This window comes from Phyllostomus discolor, chromosome 10 (genome assembly GCF_004126475.2).
Source record: "Phyllostomus discolor isolate MPI-MPIP mPhyDis1 chromosome 10, mPhyDis1.pri.v3, whole genome shotgun sequence".
Taxonomy (NCBI): domain Eukaryota; kingdom Metazoa; phylum Chordata; class Mammalia; order Chiroptera; family Phyllostomidae; genus Phyllostomus; species Phyllostomus discolor.
The window spans coordinates 1,433,888-1,450,598 of NC_040912.2; the positions used below are offsets into that span (position 1 = coordinate 1,433,888).

The following is a 16,711-nucleotide window of genomic DNA, read 5'->3' on the forward strand; positions in this document are numbered from 1 at the left end:
GCTGCGTGCCACCCCACGCGGAAAACACCACCTGGCAGCGAGAGCTGCGTGGGAGCCACACCACCGCGTGCACGAGTAAGACTCGGGGTTCCACTGTGAGCCCCCCAGGCGCCCATCACCCACCCCCCCGAAAAGACCCGTTAGAGAGAGAACGAGGAAGCTCCTTAGTGTGTGGCGCGAACAGGTGCACCTGTCGGCAACGGACACAACAGAACCCGTGCTTCCACCGCGCCAGGCGGCCAATCGGCTGCAAAGCCGCGCTGCCGCGTCCGCCGTGCGTGGCGGCACCAGACTCAGGGCGCACCCTCCGAGCACCGCGCCGGAAGCTCGCTGCTGTGCCGAGCGGGAGAGACCGCGCCACGGAGCCGCCCTCCTTCCCCTCCAGCGCCCGCTCACTGCCCGCTCACTGCCCGCAGCCGAAAGTCCTGTCCCAGCTCTCGTAGAGCTCCAGGTCCTTGGGAGACACGCTGGGCCGCACCGTCCGGAAGGCGTTCTCGAAGTCCACGTACGCTATGGGGGGCACCTGGTCCGCCGTTATGGTGGCGATGTCGGCGGTCCGGAGGCTGCGGATGGGGCCCAGGGACGCCTCCCTGCACAGCTGCGTCACGTCGGCGCCCGAGAACCCCTCCGAGCGCTGCACCACCAGCGCCAGCTCCTCCTCGCGGAGGCGGCACCGCTCCCGGGACATCAGGCTGAGCACGATCTGCCGCCGCGCGGCCGCGTCCGGGAGGGGGATGTACAGCCTCTTCACCAGCCTCCTCCGGGCGGCCTCGTCGATCTCCTGCGGCCGGTTGGTGGCCCCCACGACGAGAATCCGGTCTTCGGGAGACGTGGTCGCCCCGTCCAGCTGAACCAGGAACTCGGTCTTCATCCGCCTGGAGGACTCGTGCTCGCCGTCCCCGCGCTGGGACAGCAGGGAGTCGATCTCGTCGATGAAGATCACGGCGGGCTGCTGGCACCGGGCCACCGCGAACAGGGCCCGGACCATCTTCTCCCCCTCGCCCACCCACTTGGAGGTCAGGGAGGAGGCGGAGATGCTGAAGAAGGTCGCCCCGGACTGGCTGGCGATGCACTTGCCGATCAGGGTCTTCCCGGTGCCGGGGGGCCCGAAGAGCAGGATCCCCTTGGGCGGCCCGCGCAGCCCCGTGAAGATGTCGGGCCGCATCATGGGCCACACCACGATCTCCTTGATGGTGGCCTTGGCGAACTCGACCCCTGCCACGTCCTCCCAGTGCACCGGGGGCCCGTGGTCCACGATCTCACTCGTGATCAGCTCGACCATCTTCGGCTCCAGGCCCTTCAGGCGCTCGTCGGCCGGGGCTGTGGGCCCGGCTCCGTCGGGCCTGCACTGCATGCCCCCACCCGGGTCACCCCCATCTGGCTTGGGGACAGGAGGGACAAACTTCCCGAAAATCCCTCGGGACCTGCTGGCGCCCAGAGACTTTTTCACGCCACCATAGGAAGACCCCGACACACGGGCAGGCGGGCCGTGCCTTCTCTGTTGCTCCGCCCACAACTGCTCCTTCGCGGTTTTGAAGGTCGGCAGCCGGCTCTCCTCTCCCTGGCCGCCGTCTTCTGTCTTACTGAGGGCCTGGCTCAGGGGCGGGGCCGAAAGAGCGTCAGCGGGGCTGCAGCCGTAGAGAGCGAGCCTTTCGCGGGGACCCTCACCGCCAGCAGGACCGCTGGGCCGGCCGGGTAAGAACACACTCAGCCCCACGCTGGCTTTCGGAGAGCTGCCGTTTTCCTTCCTCACACCGCCAAATAACGGGGTGGCGTGCCACGTCGCAGGGGCTAGGTCCCCAAAAGGTGCTGAGAGTGGGGGACACGGCTTCGGGGTGTCCGTCACCCCGGGTGGATGGGCATTCCCAGGGCCCGACACACCGCCCGCTGGGATGTCTCGGGTCCCGTCTGCACCACGGGCAGGGCCCGGGAATGGGCCGCCCTCCCCGGAACCACCAGGAACACCGGGTTTCGGAGGACCGAGGACCGCGGCCCCCGTGTGGACCACCGCCGAGGCACCAGCAGCCGCCAGCAGGGAGTCTCGGGACTGGGCGCCGGCCCGCATCATCTCCTGCACGCTGCGCCTCTGGAAAACACTGGTGACTGACAGTCCGGACTGCCACTTGTCGCTGTCGGCCTGGTGGGGCCTTGCCAGAGCCAAAATGCTCTCCGCGTAGTTGTTCAAGCCGCTCTCGGCGTTGTCGGAGTCCACGACCGCAGAGTACCTCTCCGCGCACCTTCTGAACAGTCTGCATGCGCAGGCCGGGGAGAGCTCGGAGTTGGCCCGCGCGTACTGGATGCGCAGGATCTGCGCCCGGCAGGCGTCCGCCTTCTGCCCCGCCGAGCACGCGCCCGACGTGGCGGTGAAGTGGCTCTCCTGCCACTCGCTCAGGTGCGCGGCCCGAGCGCCGGGGGCCTGCATCCTGGGGCTCTGCAAGGAAGACGGAGAGGAGGCGTGCTGAGGGCGGGCGCAGGTTCAAACCCTGCTCGTCTCAGAGAAGGCGCACTGGCCTCTCCTTCGCTCATAAGGTGAATCCCTGAAGGCAGACCGCCTCGAGGGAAGCGCTGGCCACCCCTGAATGTCAAGCATTCAAGACCCAAAAGACTGCAGATGCCTGACTCAATAATGCCTCACGATGGGCTGGACTACTTTAGTCATTTACTAGTTTTCCCTGCAAAGAGGGAAAGCATTCATAAGGGAAGGATTTAAAGTTAATCAGCAAAAGAGAGGCGATACGGAAGGCGCCGGAGCTACAAACGAACCTGGCCCGGGGTTCACGTCTGGTCTCCAAGAGAAACTCGATGGACGATCTCAAGCGAGCCTCTTACCTTTGAGGCGCAGTCTTCAGTTTTATCTGTAAAGTGGGAGAAATCGTCATCAGAGTCGAGTCAAACAACAAATACAAAAATGCTCTGGAAACCACCACCGGCCCTACTGCGCAAACGCAGACACTGAGGCTGAGCCTGGGAGGGAGCTTCCAGCGCCAGACCTCGAGTGTAGTCTCGCCCTGGCAGCAGGCACGTCTGGGTGCCGACGCCACCACCAGAGGCCAGAGCAGCGGGCGTCACAATGACGGACACTGTCGTCACTGTTTTAAGGCCTTATTTCTGCGTGAGCACTAAAACCAGGGAGCCTGTCACCACCGCCCAATGTCTCACGAATGTTAAAAAGTGAAACTGTCAAAAAAGCAAACAAAATATAACCAGAGACACTGAAATTAAAAACAATCTGCCCTGGCTGGCGTAGCTCAGTGGATTGAGCACGGGCTGTGAACCAACGCATCGCAGGTTCGATTCCCAATCAGGGCACATGCCTAGGTTGCAGGACATGACCCCCAGCAACTGCACATGGATGTTTCTCTCTCTCTCTCTTTCTCCCTCCCTTCCCTCTCTAAAAATAAATAAATAAAATATTTTTTTAAAAAATAAAAACAATCTAACAACAGCCAGAGGGGAGGGTGGAGGGGACAATGGGGAGAAGGGTTTTCACTATAAAGGACACATGGAGACAAAACTAAATAAATAAAAAGTGAAACTGTCACAAAACATGAATGATAAGAACCCCACAACCTGCTAGGAAAGTGCTTATAGTTTAGCTTTCTTCTCTCAAGTTATTTTCATGAGCCTCCTCACATTGAGTTAAAGTTATTTGAGCACAATCGCAGGTGAACATACCACATTGCTGGAGGTGTGGAATTAACGTGCTGACCCACAAGGAAGACTTGTAAGAAAACTTTAAGCATCTTAACAGTATTGCAATACAGGGAAAGCGAAGAATGCATGCATCTTAAAGCATACCTTCCGAATTACCTGTACATATAGCCTAATAATCATAGTTTATAGTTTTTTAATGTCCCATAGTACCCTGCAAAGATTCTGTCACATTGTGGGCAGGTGTTCATAAATCTTTGTGAAGAAAATAAACGTAAGACCCAGGGAGATTCTCCTTTGCTCACAGTTATAAAGGTGAAAAAGAATCAGAGCTAGAACGGAGGTCTCCTGGCCACACCATCTCTCTCTGCTACACCATCTCCACCTCCTTCGTGCGGCCCTGGCAAGGGGAAGCTGCAGGAACACCCTCTTCCTCCCTCTGCGGGGCTCCGGCCCCCCTCGCCTGCAGCCCTGGGGCTCCTCCCGGCGGCTGAGCTCTCCTGGCTGTCCCCAGCACTCCGTCCCTTCCCCGTTCTCCAGAATTCATCTCCCCAGTCTCCCTGCTTCCTCCGAACTCAGCCACTGGCCCCACAGCTGTGCCCACGGATGGCAAACACCTGTTGCAGCGCACACCTGTTGCAGCGCACACCTGGTCGACGACGCGGCCCCTGTCCCCGGTGCTATTCCCGAGCCCCTTCCCTTTTCACAGCCTTTCCAGATCTTCCCTCGAACTGACCTGGGAACCGCATGCTCCCCTCTTTTATTCGGGTAACTCTCCGCTCATGGCAGGAGCGAGCTGTTCGTCCACCTGGACAGATGACTCCTGCAGGGAGGAGCGGGCTCCGTTACTCCCCGTCTCCCGGCCGCGGAGCCCGAGAGCGCGGCCCGAGCCCCACCCGCCGGGACCCCGCGCGGACCCCCGCCGCCGGCTCCCTGACCTCTCCGTCCCGGGGTCGCGGCTGCTAAGTCCGCGCAGCGCTCGGGAAGGTCGCCCCCTTATTAAGGGCCGCTCCCCGCAACAGCGCCCCCGCCCCGCTCCGCGGGCCCCGCCTCCCGTCTCCTCCGCCGTGACTGCGGCCTGGGTCACCAGCCGGGCTGGGCGTCGGGCCGCACACGGCGCCGCCGTGAGAAACAGCGGGCGCGGGGGCCCGAGACGCCCACGCGGGGCGTCCCCGCCCCGAGAAGAGGCAAGCCCTCCGGACGCACGGGTGTGGAGGGCACGCCCACGGCGAGAAACGCTTCCGGGCCCCGGCCTTTCCCCCGCCGCCCGGGCGGCCCCTAGCCCCGCCGGCCGCCCCGGGAGGGGCTGCGAGCGCCGAGCCGGCCCCTCCCCGCCCCCGGCTCCCGCCCCGCGCCCGGCTCCCCGGAGCCGCTCGGGTCCCCGCCGACCTGCGGCTTCCGAAAAGCGCGCGGACCGACGTGCGCCTGCGCGGTGCGGCCGAGCTCAGCCAGTGCCGTGCGTGCGTCGTGCGTGCCCGACGCGCTCCTCGGGGGCGGGGCCGCGCACTGGGGGCGGGGCCTCGCGGCGGAGGGGCGGGGCGCTGGCCCGGGGTCTGGTCCCTCGGGTTGCAGGAGGCTGTTCTGCTGAACGGGATGCTGTAGCTGTGCAGCCGGCGGGTCTACATAAGGGGACGAACGCTGCGCCTCCTTGCGAGTGTACTCCGTTCGTAAACTCCGAAATAAAGGCGCGCAGGCCCCGAGGTGACTACCGTCACCGAGTTCCCACAGCAGGCGCTCATCCGGACTCGCCTGGCTCGCGCGGTCTTTGCAGACGATTCCCGGCGATCCCGGGGGCGGGCCCCTTCCCTCCACACAGCACGTCAGTGGGTAGGCACTGTTCCTCACCCGGGGACATTGGGTGGAGTGGCGTGTGAAGTCCACGTGCGTTTTTAAGAAGAGGGGATTCGGAATGCCCGCTCTGAGCCCTGCGGCTCAGCCCCGCCCCTCAGCCCGCACCTCCACCCCGCTACCCCGCCCCCACGCCTGGGCTCCTTAGGGACCCTCCCCTGGAAGGCTGAAAAATGCTTCATCACTGCCTTGGACTGGGGCTGCAGAGAACCACGTTCACATTAGTTGACGGAATTGCGTTTTCAGACCAAGTGACAGAATAGTCACTAACAGCCACCTGCTTGGTAATTAATGTCAGTATATGACATAAGTCTGGAAGGTGGCCATTCCGCGTCTGATGACACAACCCAAGGGTGTCATAAAGGGCCGTCTCTTGGAAGCAGGGAGAGTCCACTCCCAGGAAACCGGAGGAGCCTTTCTCTCCCTCTCTGGGCTCAGCGGGTCCCTGGGTGGTCCCTTCTGGAAACAGAAGCTATCTGGAGGTGAGGGGTGGAGAAGATGACGGCTGAGCAGCAACTAACACATGAGACACCTGAGTGACTGAAAATAACCCACCCTGCGGTGGCATTTCTGCTTTTTATGCCCCTTAATCCTGCTAGGTATGGGTGGAAGTTGGAGTCATCTCCAAGTGAAAATGGGTGTTGCCAAAGCATCTGAAACCGTGCCTGACATGTCCTACACCCTCGATAACTATTGCCGAACACATGGACGCCGGTTATAAGTACCTGAGGACACCCTGTCTTTGGCCACATGATAGCAATCAGCTGGGTACAATGTAGCCCAAGACGCTCACCAGACACAAGGGCCACTGCACTGCAGATGGTTTATTAAGCACTGAGCCACGTGACAGAGCGAGGGAAAGGCCACAGGGACAGTCTCCTGTCCCATGACCACAGACTGCCCTGGGGAACATTTCAATAAGCTTTTCCACCAGGGATGACGCCAGGAGCACGAACCACCGATTTTCCTAATCAGCAGACATCACAGCCAAGTGATGAACAAAGCCTACGTCCACTGGAATCAAGGCCTCCTGCAGCACATGAGGTTTTTTCACTGACGAGAGGCTGAAGATGCACAGTCACAAGCTGCTGGGGAACTCTGGAGAGCGGCGTGAAGCTGCACACAGGCTCACTTCCGCGGAGCTGGGATGGCGCCTGTCTCCTTCTCCGTGCAGTTTTCAGATGTACTTCTTTTCAACTTTAGATCTCTGCGGGGGTGAGAGGGTGGGGGGGAATAACATGAAATCACGGCTCCATTCACAAAAACTCCAGAATCAGGTCTCTGTGTACTTCCCGTGCCGTGTGGGCTTTGCTATGACAGCCCCAGCCACGCACGAGGAAACCCGCGGTGCTGAGATTTCCGTCTCTCCAGGGAATCTGGCCAACACAACGTGGGCGCATCGTGACTCACTGTTACGGGCAACACCGAGGCACAGGTCCTATTTTTACCCTTTGATTTCAGAGCAAGTACAAACGAGCCCGCAGTAACTGTGACTTCTCTCGGAAACGTGGCTCTGCTTCCGATCATTTTTCAGAGCGACAGGCTCTCCCTGTGTTGCTGTGGGCACGTGGGGACACGACCGAGACGTGGCCCATACACCTGGGGTCTGTGCAAACACAGGGCTGCAGGAATGGGCATCCGGGATGTTCGTCTGACACGGTTCTGTTTTGCATTTATCTTCTAGCAGCTACCCACCCACACCCCCCACACATGCACACACACATCTTATCTTAGAGCAACGGAGAATGGAAATTGGAGCCTTTGCCCAGCACCTTCTAGAGATGCTCCAACTATGACTCACTTTGAAGTTGCTTTGGGCAGGGCAGTCCCCCTCAGCCAATGAGCAGTGCACCAGGGCAAGGTGGTTCCCCCTCAGCCAATGAGCAGCACACCTGGGCCGGTGCCCCCCGCCCCCTCAGCCAATGAGCAGTGCACCTTAAAGAAAAATCCTTTTTATGCTGGGAAAAGGGTCAGACAGCTCAGGACCAGCCATGACCACGCCCAGGGGCGGGGTGGGGGGTGTCTTTGACCTCACGGGTCAGGAGGCATAGGTTTCATCTAAATGAAACTCAACTTTCAACTTCTTGTTTTTGAGCACTGTAGTATTTCAGGTATTCCCAGTGAAAATTAAGGGCAAAGAAGGTGAATTCCAACGCCGCCAGTGGAGCCGTGCGTCACACCCTTCGGGGCTGCATGCCCCACAGGCCGGGGGAGCGGGCAATGGGGGGACAAGAAGGGTCCCAAAGAGCAGCAGTAGCTAAGGAGATGGTCACAGAGGCACGCCCACCACCCTCCTGCCCCAAAGTGGGGTGACCAGGCTAAAAAGACAGAGAGAAAGTAGGCAGACTCCAGTGGACTGACCTTCTTAAGATAATCTAAAGAAAAGGCTTGCACAGTTGCCGGGCCTCCCACAGACAGGCTTTGCACACCCTCCCCGTGGCCGGCTCTGCACCTGTGTGCACGTTTTCCGTACACGTTAGCCACGTGCCGTCCTCGGGGGTCTCACTGGCTCAGCGTAAACACCGCACACAGCGAGGAACCCGGGAGCCCGAGCCTTTTCTTCCTCAGAACCATCGACCACTCGGTTCCCCCGGCAGCAAATCGCTGGTCATGTCAAACTCCCTTTGCAATGCTTTCACTGATCCTCGTTTATCCACAGTGTGCCTGCTTAATGTGTAAGCTTGTCGTGATACTAAGTTGCCTCCGCGAACAGGGAGAAATCGGGGTGAACATTCTAGAAACACACCACTGGGAGTTTCACGGAAGAATTCAGAGTAAACGTCTAAGTCTCTCCAGCACGGAGGTTGCGCCTAGCTGCTCCCACCCCCCTCTCCCCTGCTCGCAGCGGAGGACGCCAGCCCGCTGCGCAGGAGGGCAGGAGGCGGGCAGCTCACCTGCAGCGCCCCCTGGCGGCGCTGACCCGCACTCCCGCCAGGCTCCCAGCAGCGCGGTCGCCAGCGCCTGGATGTGCGCCCAGGCCGACTGCACATGCGCAGACTCCACCGTGCGGGAGCAGATGGCGAAGCGCAGCACGAACTTGTCCCGCAGGTGGCAGGGCACCAGGTGGATTTTCCTGGCGGCGTTTATCCTCTCCAGGAGAGCTTCGTTCAGCTGGTTGGAACCCTGCAGGGATCGCGAGAGGGGGGCCACGTCTCAGGAAGGAAAAATTCAACCAAGTAATGGTTCCGTGGCCCTGGAGGGCTGCAGCTGGCCCCTGGGTGGCAGCAGGGGTCCCATTAAACGTGAAGGTCCAGAGACGACCTTCCGCGGTCCAGGGCTTGCAGAAAGAGTGCAGGCCCCCAGCTGTGCTCCCCACACACGGCTGAGCTCACGTGAGCTCACGCAGCAGACCGGACTCTCACGTCCCCAGGGAAAGGGTCCGTCCAGGAGAGAAGAAACTCTCAACGACCAGAGAAAGGAGCGTGGTAGTCAGCTTCTTGTGAGAATCGGGGGAAGCTGCTCAGGAACTGGGGACCCCGGGCGCCACTGCTGGATGGACGCTCTCCCTCCGGTAGGGAGCAGCCTCCAGCCGGGGCAGGGAGGCCGGGGCCCGGCTTCCCACTGACGGCGCCAGAGGGCGCCAGAGGGCGCCAGGCGGCAGGCTCGGACCACACGAGCCACGCATGGGGGAGCCACCAGGTTCCCGCCCAGAGGCTGCTCCCCCTGCCGGCAGTCTCGTGGCATCTCCTGCACCCCCCCCCCCCGCCCCCACCAGGAGACAGGGCCATCCTGTCTCCTGTTTCCCAGCAGCACCTCCAGCCCCCCATGCCGGAGTGGCTGCTAGAAGGGGCTGGGAGTGGGCCCTGCGTCCCTGGTCACGCGGTCCTCGCAGGATTGGACTGTCTGTGTCCTCGCTCTGTGTGGAGGGTGGGGTTGCAGAAGGGCCCGTGGGAGGAGAAGAGCCCAGTTCTGCCAGGTGGGGCACGCCGGCAGGACCCTGGCCACCAGTGGGGCTCCCACCGGGGCCCAAACGGACATGGGGGGGAGGGGCAAGCCCACTCGGAAACGCCAGCACACAGGGCTGGACAGGCTTGTCCCGCTGGAGCGTGCGGACGGGGAGAGGCGGCCGTGCAGAGGGCACAGCACTGCACCAGGAAGACTCAGCGGAGGAGCAAACACCCGAAGACGCTATCGGGCTGAGGCTCTTTAAGCAAGTCACTCAGGACGGATGTCCTTGGCATTTTCAACTGGGTGGGACGAGACATGTTTTGGATGAAATAGTGGTTTTAAATCAGGAAGGGCCGCGGGGAGACACAGCCCGAGATGGAGCAGCAGCCACGGAAGCAGAGGGGGAGAGACGTGGCGGGGGGGGGGGGGGGCAGGCGGGAGGAGGCGCTGTTGGAGGACGAGGTTCCACTCCGCAGCCCCACGTCCACTCCGAGTGCCACAAAGACCACACAGGCTCTGGGGCCGTCGTGGGGGGTGGGCCCAAGATGGGCCTTGGTCACCACCCCCCGCTGACACTGACACTGACGCTGGCCCAGGGCTGACACCAAGGGACCCCGGGGACAGGCGAGTCCTCAGCAAGTGCCCGCGGCCGAGAGGGCTGGCTGGCGTGTGTGCCTGGGAGAGCGGGCAGCCCCCGAGGAGACCTCGGAGGGCGCCGTGGGCAGGTGGGTGGCGTCGGGGCTGGGTTGGGTGGTCCGGGGATGCGAGGGTTGGCGCCCAGAAGGGAGGAGTGACACCCTACCCGAGTCACACTGAAAGGAAGTGGAGACGGAAAGGGACGCGAGCGTACCTTCAGGCGGAAGCAGACCAGCCCCAGAGTGACCTCCGTGCAGATCTCGAAGCGAGGGTCCTGGGTCACCAAGGACTCAAACTCGTGCGCCAGCTGCACGTGCTGGAAAGGGAGGGGCCGCCTGAGCGTCCGGGGGCTCTCGGTCCAGAGCCCGGCCCCCCCAGTGGGTCTGCACACGTCCGAGACTCAGTGCTGGGCCCGTGGCCATTTTCTCCCGCCCCCACCGGCTGCTCCCGCGCAGGCTGGGGCAAAGCTCCGTCCCCACGGGAAAGGGTGGTGCCTTCAGGAACACGCCACCCAGTCAGTCGCCTGTGGTTTTAGAGGGGGCGTGGCAGAGAGGTGTTCGCACACAGCTGCGCCCGTGTGCAGGTGGGGAAACCGAGGCTGGGCCTACGCAGCTGCCCGACGGCCCAGCCCTGGTTCTGCGGTGGCTGCGGTGGCTGTGTGTCCTGTGACAGCGCTCACCGCCACCGAGACTCACTCACACCTGTCCTGCACCCTCTGCCTTCCCCTCCTCGAACATGGTCACCTGATTGCCTGATTGGACGTCCAGGTGTTTCTGGAGCCCTTGATGGCACTTGATCTGGGGACCAGGTCTGGGAGTGTGCCCCGCTTATTCTAAACCCGGGCACCCAGCACGGCGCCCACCCTGGGAGGGGCTGGGGGAGCAGCCAAGCCCGTCACGCCCTCCTCCCAGCGCGGTTGGGGCTGAAACACCGGGGAAAGGAGCGGCCCAGTCACGTGAGAAGCTCTCGCACCACCAGAGGGCGCCAAAGCCCGGGGCCTGCAGCTGGGCTCTCCCCACAAGGGGGCTCCCCACCACCGGCCTGCCTCCCCGGGGCCAGCCTGGCCATCCCCTCTCCTGGCCAGTGGTCAGTCAGTGGGGCCCACTCGGAGGGAGGCTCTGAGTGTGTTTTACACGAGGCAGCGAGATCACACGGAGCTGCCGCCCCTGAACTTCAAGACGGCGTCATGACGAAGACATCACCCCTACTTTCCACGCGCCGTCCCCAGAGAAGCAGGATGCTCATCGTATGCAGGGACAGGCTCTCAACCCGGGGGGGGGGGTGGCCTCTCACCCGTGGACCCTCACACTCCTCACCAGGCCGATGGGGCCAGTGCGTGACGTGAGCGGGGGACGCCTGGCCACAGGCCCCGTCCCACGGCACGGGCCCGGGACCCCTGCCCGGCCCGCAGGGGCACAGCCTCAGCCCCGGGGCTGCCGACAGGCGGTCAGGTTGCCGCACCAGTGTCGGGAGCTGCGGGTGAGCCCCGTTTCCGGGGAGACAGAGGAGGCCCTGTGCCCCCGAGGGCGGGGGCACGGCTGCGGGTGGGGATGCCAGGATGGGAGGGATGGGCTGGCTGTGGGCCAGTCCTGGCACACACTCAGGCCTCAGTTTCCTCGAATGTTAAAAAGAAAAGGCAGGTGACAGCCTTGCCACAGACGGGTGTTTGTCACCCCGGAGGGCTCGTCGCAGCCGAGATCCCCCACCCCCGAGATCCGGGCCCCTCGTGGGGGGAGCGTGTCTGGGCACCACCAGGCCAGGGCACACCATCCCCACCCTGCCTCTAACTTCTCCTTTCCGGAATGTTCTTGAAGCAGAACACTGTGCTCTCCCCATTGCCCTCTTTGAGGGGACCCCGCTGCCGGCCACATGGGGCTCAGTTCACTCTAGTCTCCGGGGCTGGTCGCCTGCGGCCTCGATGGATGCGCTGACCATCTCGTGCACCCCCCGTGGCACCTGCGTGCTGGCCCTGACGTCTCTGGCCGCTCCGGAAGCCCCCAGACCTCCCCGGGGGAGCCCGGCGGGCAGCGAGGAGCGGCGGTCACCTTGCGGATGTGGGCCTGCAGCCCCGCGACGCCGTACATCCGGAAGACGAACCACATCTTCAGGGAGCGGAACCGGCGGCCCAGCGGCAGCTGCCAGTGCTGCAGGGAACACAGCGGGTCTCAGGGGCCCCGGGGGACAGGCCACCCCCCACCCCCGGCACGGGGCAGGTGGTCGCTGTGCGCTCATGGACGTGAGGGGCTGGGCTCGGAGCGCATTGGCCAGAGCCCACCCTCGAGGCAGAAACCATCAAGGAGCCCGGGGCCGCTGCGCGCCCATGAGGGAGGGAGGCCGAGTCTGGGCTCTTGGTGAGAGAGCCCAAGGCCGCCAGACACAGGGTCGGGGCGGAGGGCATGGGCTGCGCCTCAGGCAGCGGACACCTGGGCCTGTGAGGAGAGGGTGAAAGGAAGAAGACCCAGAGCGTGGGCAAGACGGGTGCCCCAGGCCCTTTGCAGGCCAGGGGCCCGGAGACAGGCCCCCACAGCCGGGCCTCCGCCGGGAGTTCCAGGTCGGCAGGGCCCTGAGCTTCTCCGAGAGGCAAATCCCCACGTACCCTGTAGTCAGTGATCAGCCCTGGAAAAGGGGAGAGAGAGAGAGAAGGCGTCAGACTCGTGGGTCGGTGACACGCCGGATCCTTCGCATGCTCAGGGTCAGGCCTCCTGAACCAGACCTAGGGCCGGCGGGCAGGGGCTGCGGGGTCTCTGTGGCGCTTCCCCGGGTGCCAGGGAGCACGCAGAAAAGCTGGACCGCGTGGGCTCCCGTCCAGGTCGCTCCCTGCGGTGACAGGAGTGCGAAGCCGCGAGAGTCCCCATCACCCAGGGTGATGCCAGCACCGGGCTCACGTTGGGCCCCATCACCCACCCACTCACTCACCCACTCACGCGTGGGAAGGGGGGTTGCGAGATCAGTGATTGGAACGGAGAAAAGGGGCCGCCCTCAGGGGGCGGTCAGCTCCGTATCCTGGGGTCTCGGTCCAGTGCCTGGCACAGGGCGGACCCCGGCGAGGGTCCCCTGAGTCAGTCTCACTGTCCGAGATGCCACGGCTTCTCCGTGGTCACGGGAAAGGCCGGCTAGCCTTTGCCGAGATCGGATGGGGAAAGGACGCTGGACCAGGCTCTCATAGACGGGACTTCCTACGTGGGGATCCCGGGAGGAACTGGGGGAAATTTGGAGATGTGCAGCTGTCCCGTGGTGACCCCTGACCCTCTCCTGCCTTCCAGACCAGGCACAGTGGGGCCCCCCAGGGGCCCCCACTCCCAGGCAAGAGTGACCGTGGCACGGTCATTGCAGCCCTGACTGCGGTCAGCCGGGACGTGCCGTCCACCTAACCCGACCCTCCACCCCCCTGCGCTGGGTCCGCGGTGCAGGCGGGCAGCTCTGCACGGCGTTGACCGGAAAACCGAGAGTCTCGGCTTATCGTGACTCCCCACCTGCCACCCGGAGGGGGCAGACCATGCGGTTCCTCCCCGGGTCTAAAACAGCAGAGACAGGGACCCGCTGGGCCGCTTTGTGAGGCTCGACCTCCTTGTTTCTTGAGGGACCCCGAGACAAAGCCACACAGCTGTGGGATGTCGACCGGTTCGGTCCGTGGCACAGCTGAGGGGGGGGCGGGGCGGTTAAACCTGCGTCCCCGGCAGTCGGCGGAAGGCACGGAGACAACTCGAACCTCCCCGAAGCACATGCCGGCGCAGGGGCGGCACTCAGTGAGGATGGGTTGGACCCCGGAGGACCTGGGGACCCTCCGTTTGCTCTGTGTCACCGTGCTGGCCGCACAGAGCCCCCGGCCACGTGTGGCTATTTGAATTTAGTGAAAAGTAAATGCAGGCACACATCGAGTTCTTCGCTCAGACCAGCCACCTCGCCGGTGTTCAGTGGCCATCTGTGACTCGGTGGCGCCCTGAGGACAGTCCTGTCAGCCTGGAGCGCCCCCTACAGGTGCCCGCTGTCCGGTAGAAAAAGCCTAGGCCCTCTGGGCCAGCAACTCCTGCAGCGAAGGTTCGACTCGCCCTGTGGACCATTCAATCGGTTCTACGTGTGTAGTAAGTCTTTCCCACCACGCAGGGCTCGCGTGGGCCGGGCAGCTCCTACGTGGGCGGACAGTGGCCTGGTGGAAGCACACGTGGCAGCGAGACTCTTGGCCACCCAGAACAGCGCCTGCACGGGTGGCGGTCACGGGAGCTCTCCGGCTCGCCCTTTGCGCACTCCTGGTTTCCCAGTGCGCACAGCTCCTGCACCCCGAAAGGACCTATCTGAAAGGCCTATGCACCACGCATAGCCCCTTGTCCCCGTCGCCGGCACTGGGGAAGGGTTTTCCGCGATCGAAACAAACTCCCCGCTGACTTTGGCCCCGGTGCCCCGTCTCCCACTGGCTGCCGCGCCTCCGAGGAGACCGCGTGTGAACTCGCAGGACCGACACGGGTATCATGAGCAGAATCCCTCCCGCCGCCGCCCCCTCCCCGGGGCCAGGCCAGCACCGTCCCAGCCCGGAGCAGCGGGGCCGAGGCCCCCACCCCAGGACCACACTCGTGAGGGAGGACGGTGACCAGGTGACCAGCGCAGTGAGCGAGGCTGAGGGTGGAGTCACCGCCCGAAGGAGCCACCAGGGGGAGTGACAGGCAGGAAGACGTCCTTGTCGGGGAGACTCTGGTCCTGGGTCCCCATGACGGGAGGGTGGCACCCTGAGGGCCCATCGGAGGGGTGGTGGGCCGGGGCCTGGGGAGCCGAGAGGCGCGAGGCCAGGGCCCCGTGGCCGGGCTACAGTGGGGTGAATGCCCCTTGCTCCCCCACCAGACGCTGCGGGTGGGCTCCGGGCCTGGGTCACGGCCCCCCCACAGGGCCGGGCGGAGAGCAGGTGTGCAGAAACGGGCATCGGGGTGCCCGTCCTTCCCGGGCCTGCAACTTTCTCTCCAGGCCCCTCCCACCTCTCTCCTCCTTTCCTCTCTGCCTTGTAGGTCCCGGCACCCGCGGACACCCACGTCCCAGAGACTTGGGCTGTCTGTTCTGAAGATCGGTGCAGGAGGGGCCACAGCCGTCCCGGGAGCTGCCCCGTGTCCCCCACGCCCCGCCCTGCAGGCCCCCGGCCCCTGCCCTGAGCAGCTCTGGCCCATGGAGCCCGGGGCCTCGTCACCATGGGCCCCGGGGCAGGGGGCGCATCGTCTCGGCTCCACACCCAGCGCCCCTGGGAACCCTCTGTGTTTGGGGATCTCCCTCTCGGGCCCCAGGGCACTGGGGACGCAGCCCTGGCGGAAGCAGCCCGCCCACGCAAGGCCGTTGCCCACCTGAGTCCTGGTGGGTGTGCTTCAGGTACACGGGGTCCATCTTGAAGGTGCCGATCAGGTCCGATCTCCGCTTCACCCTGGTGTCAGAGGACAGGCGATGGGCTTAGGGGAGGCGGCAGCCCCCTGCCCCTCCTCCACCCCACCCGGCAGGGGCCCACCTGCTCCAGGCCCCCGCCCTCAGCCCAGGCCCCACACCTGCGCCCCCACCACCCGGGGCTTCACGGTGCCACGGCACGCACCTGCGGAGCCCCACGCACCGCGGGCAGGTGGTACAGTCAAGAACAGGTATCTGGTCTCTGTGCCAGGTTCCCGGCACACACCCCCAAATGCCCGGGATTCTGGGTGGCGATAAGGGCGCCCTTAATGCGCCAAGGACACGGCAGGCGGGGGTGTCCCTGGCTTCAGAACCCAGCTGGTTGCCCGGAAGACTGGGCGGTGGGCCGGGAGGCGGAACTTCGAGCCCCACTGCCCCTCTCAGGAGAGGGAGGGGCTGCAGGCCGAGCTCCTCGCCAGTGGCCGGGGAGCCTCCGCCCCATCATCGTGCCCGTGCAGTGACAGCTCCGTCAAACGCCATGTGACGCGGCGGGGTTGCTGACCCCCGGACTCGCCTGGAGGGGAGGCTGTGCCCCGCCCCACCCCCCTCCTCCCGGGCGCCCCTTCCACGTGGTCGCTCCTGTATGTCCCTTCTAACGCACCGCACACGTGAGCACAGCGCGTCCCTGCGTGGGGAGACAGGGGGCGCGGAGAGCGGAGGGGCGGGAAGAGCCGTCGCTCCGGGCTGCTCCGCCCTTGGGGAGCTCCGCCCTTGGTGGCGAGGGGCGCACGGCCCTCCCTCGGATGCCGGCAGGACATCAGCGCTGGTTTTCCTTTCTTCCAGTTTAAAAATATCGTGCAGTGTTGACACTGTGGGAGCGGCGAAGGGGGGGTCAATAATAACGCTGCTTCCGGAGAAAACCCGGACACACGGCCCAACCCGCGTGACGCTCCCCCGCCCCCTCCCTCCCCCCGGGGGACACCGCCTGGCGCTGGCCACGCCCACGGGGTCCGGAGCTGCCCTCGCACCAATCCCTAACGCGTCCGTAGTGTCGTTGGGCACGCTTCTAAAACGTGACACAGGGATCTAAGCCTACGCGGCCTCATTTTTGTGTCCTTTTCTGCAATTTGCCTTTTCTCTCAAAAACGCACGCGTGCCTGTCTTACGCGCTCATCCACGGGCCCCGTCCGCGCTCGCTCCTGGCCACAGGCGGCTGCCCACTGGTGGTCAGACACGCTCCTGGTCGCGCACAGAGCGCCCGGGGCACCGTCTCCCACGGAGGGCTCGCCCCCGAGGTCGTCCCCAAGGTCGTGCGGCCCGTGAGCTCTGCCAG

The 16,711-nt window shown here is 64.2% G+C and overlaps 2 protein-coding genes across 3 annotated transcripts in view; both read right to left on the reverse strand.

Annotated features, from left to right (window-relative positions):
* Positions 1-394: 394 nt before the first annotated feature.
* FIGNL1 (fidgetin like 1) lies at positions 395-2,425 on the reverse strand. Its single transcript, XM_028526050.2, has one exon. The coding sequence runs from the start codon at positions 2,420-2,422 to the stop codon at positions 404-406; it is 2,019 nt and encodes a 672-aa protein (XP_028381851.1). The 5' UTR covers positions 2,423-2,425; the 3' UTR covers positions 395-403.
* Positions 2,426-6,660: 4,235 nt separating this feature from the next.
* DDC (dopa decarboxylase) overlaps positions 6,661-16,711 on the reverse strand; it is a 29,380-nt gene continuing 19,329 nt past the window's right edge. Inside the window, exons 9-14 of one of the 2 annotated variants that reach the window (XM_036010380.1) lie at positions 15,345-15,421; positions 12,620-12,639; positions 12,069-12,167; positions 10,238-10,339; positions 8,394-8,622; positions 6,661-6,706 (exon numbers count right to left, since the gene is read on the reverse strand). In XM_036010380.1, coding sequence (XP_035866273.1) covers positions 6,699-6,706; positions 8,394-8,622; positions 10,238-10,339; positions 12,069-12,167; positions 12,620-12,639; positions 15,345-15,421 — 535 coding nt within the window. In that variant the 3' untranslated portion in view covers positions 6,661-6,698. The remainder of the gene's footprint in view (positions 6,707-8,393; positions 8,623-10,237; positions 10,340-12,068; positions 12,168-12,619; positions 12,640-15,344; positions 15,422-16,711) is intronic. The other variant, XM_036010381.1, reaches the window with a different exon arrangement.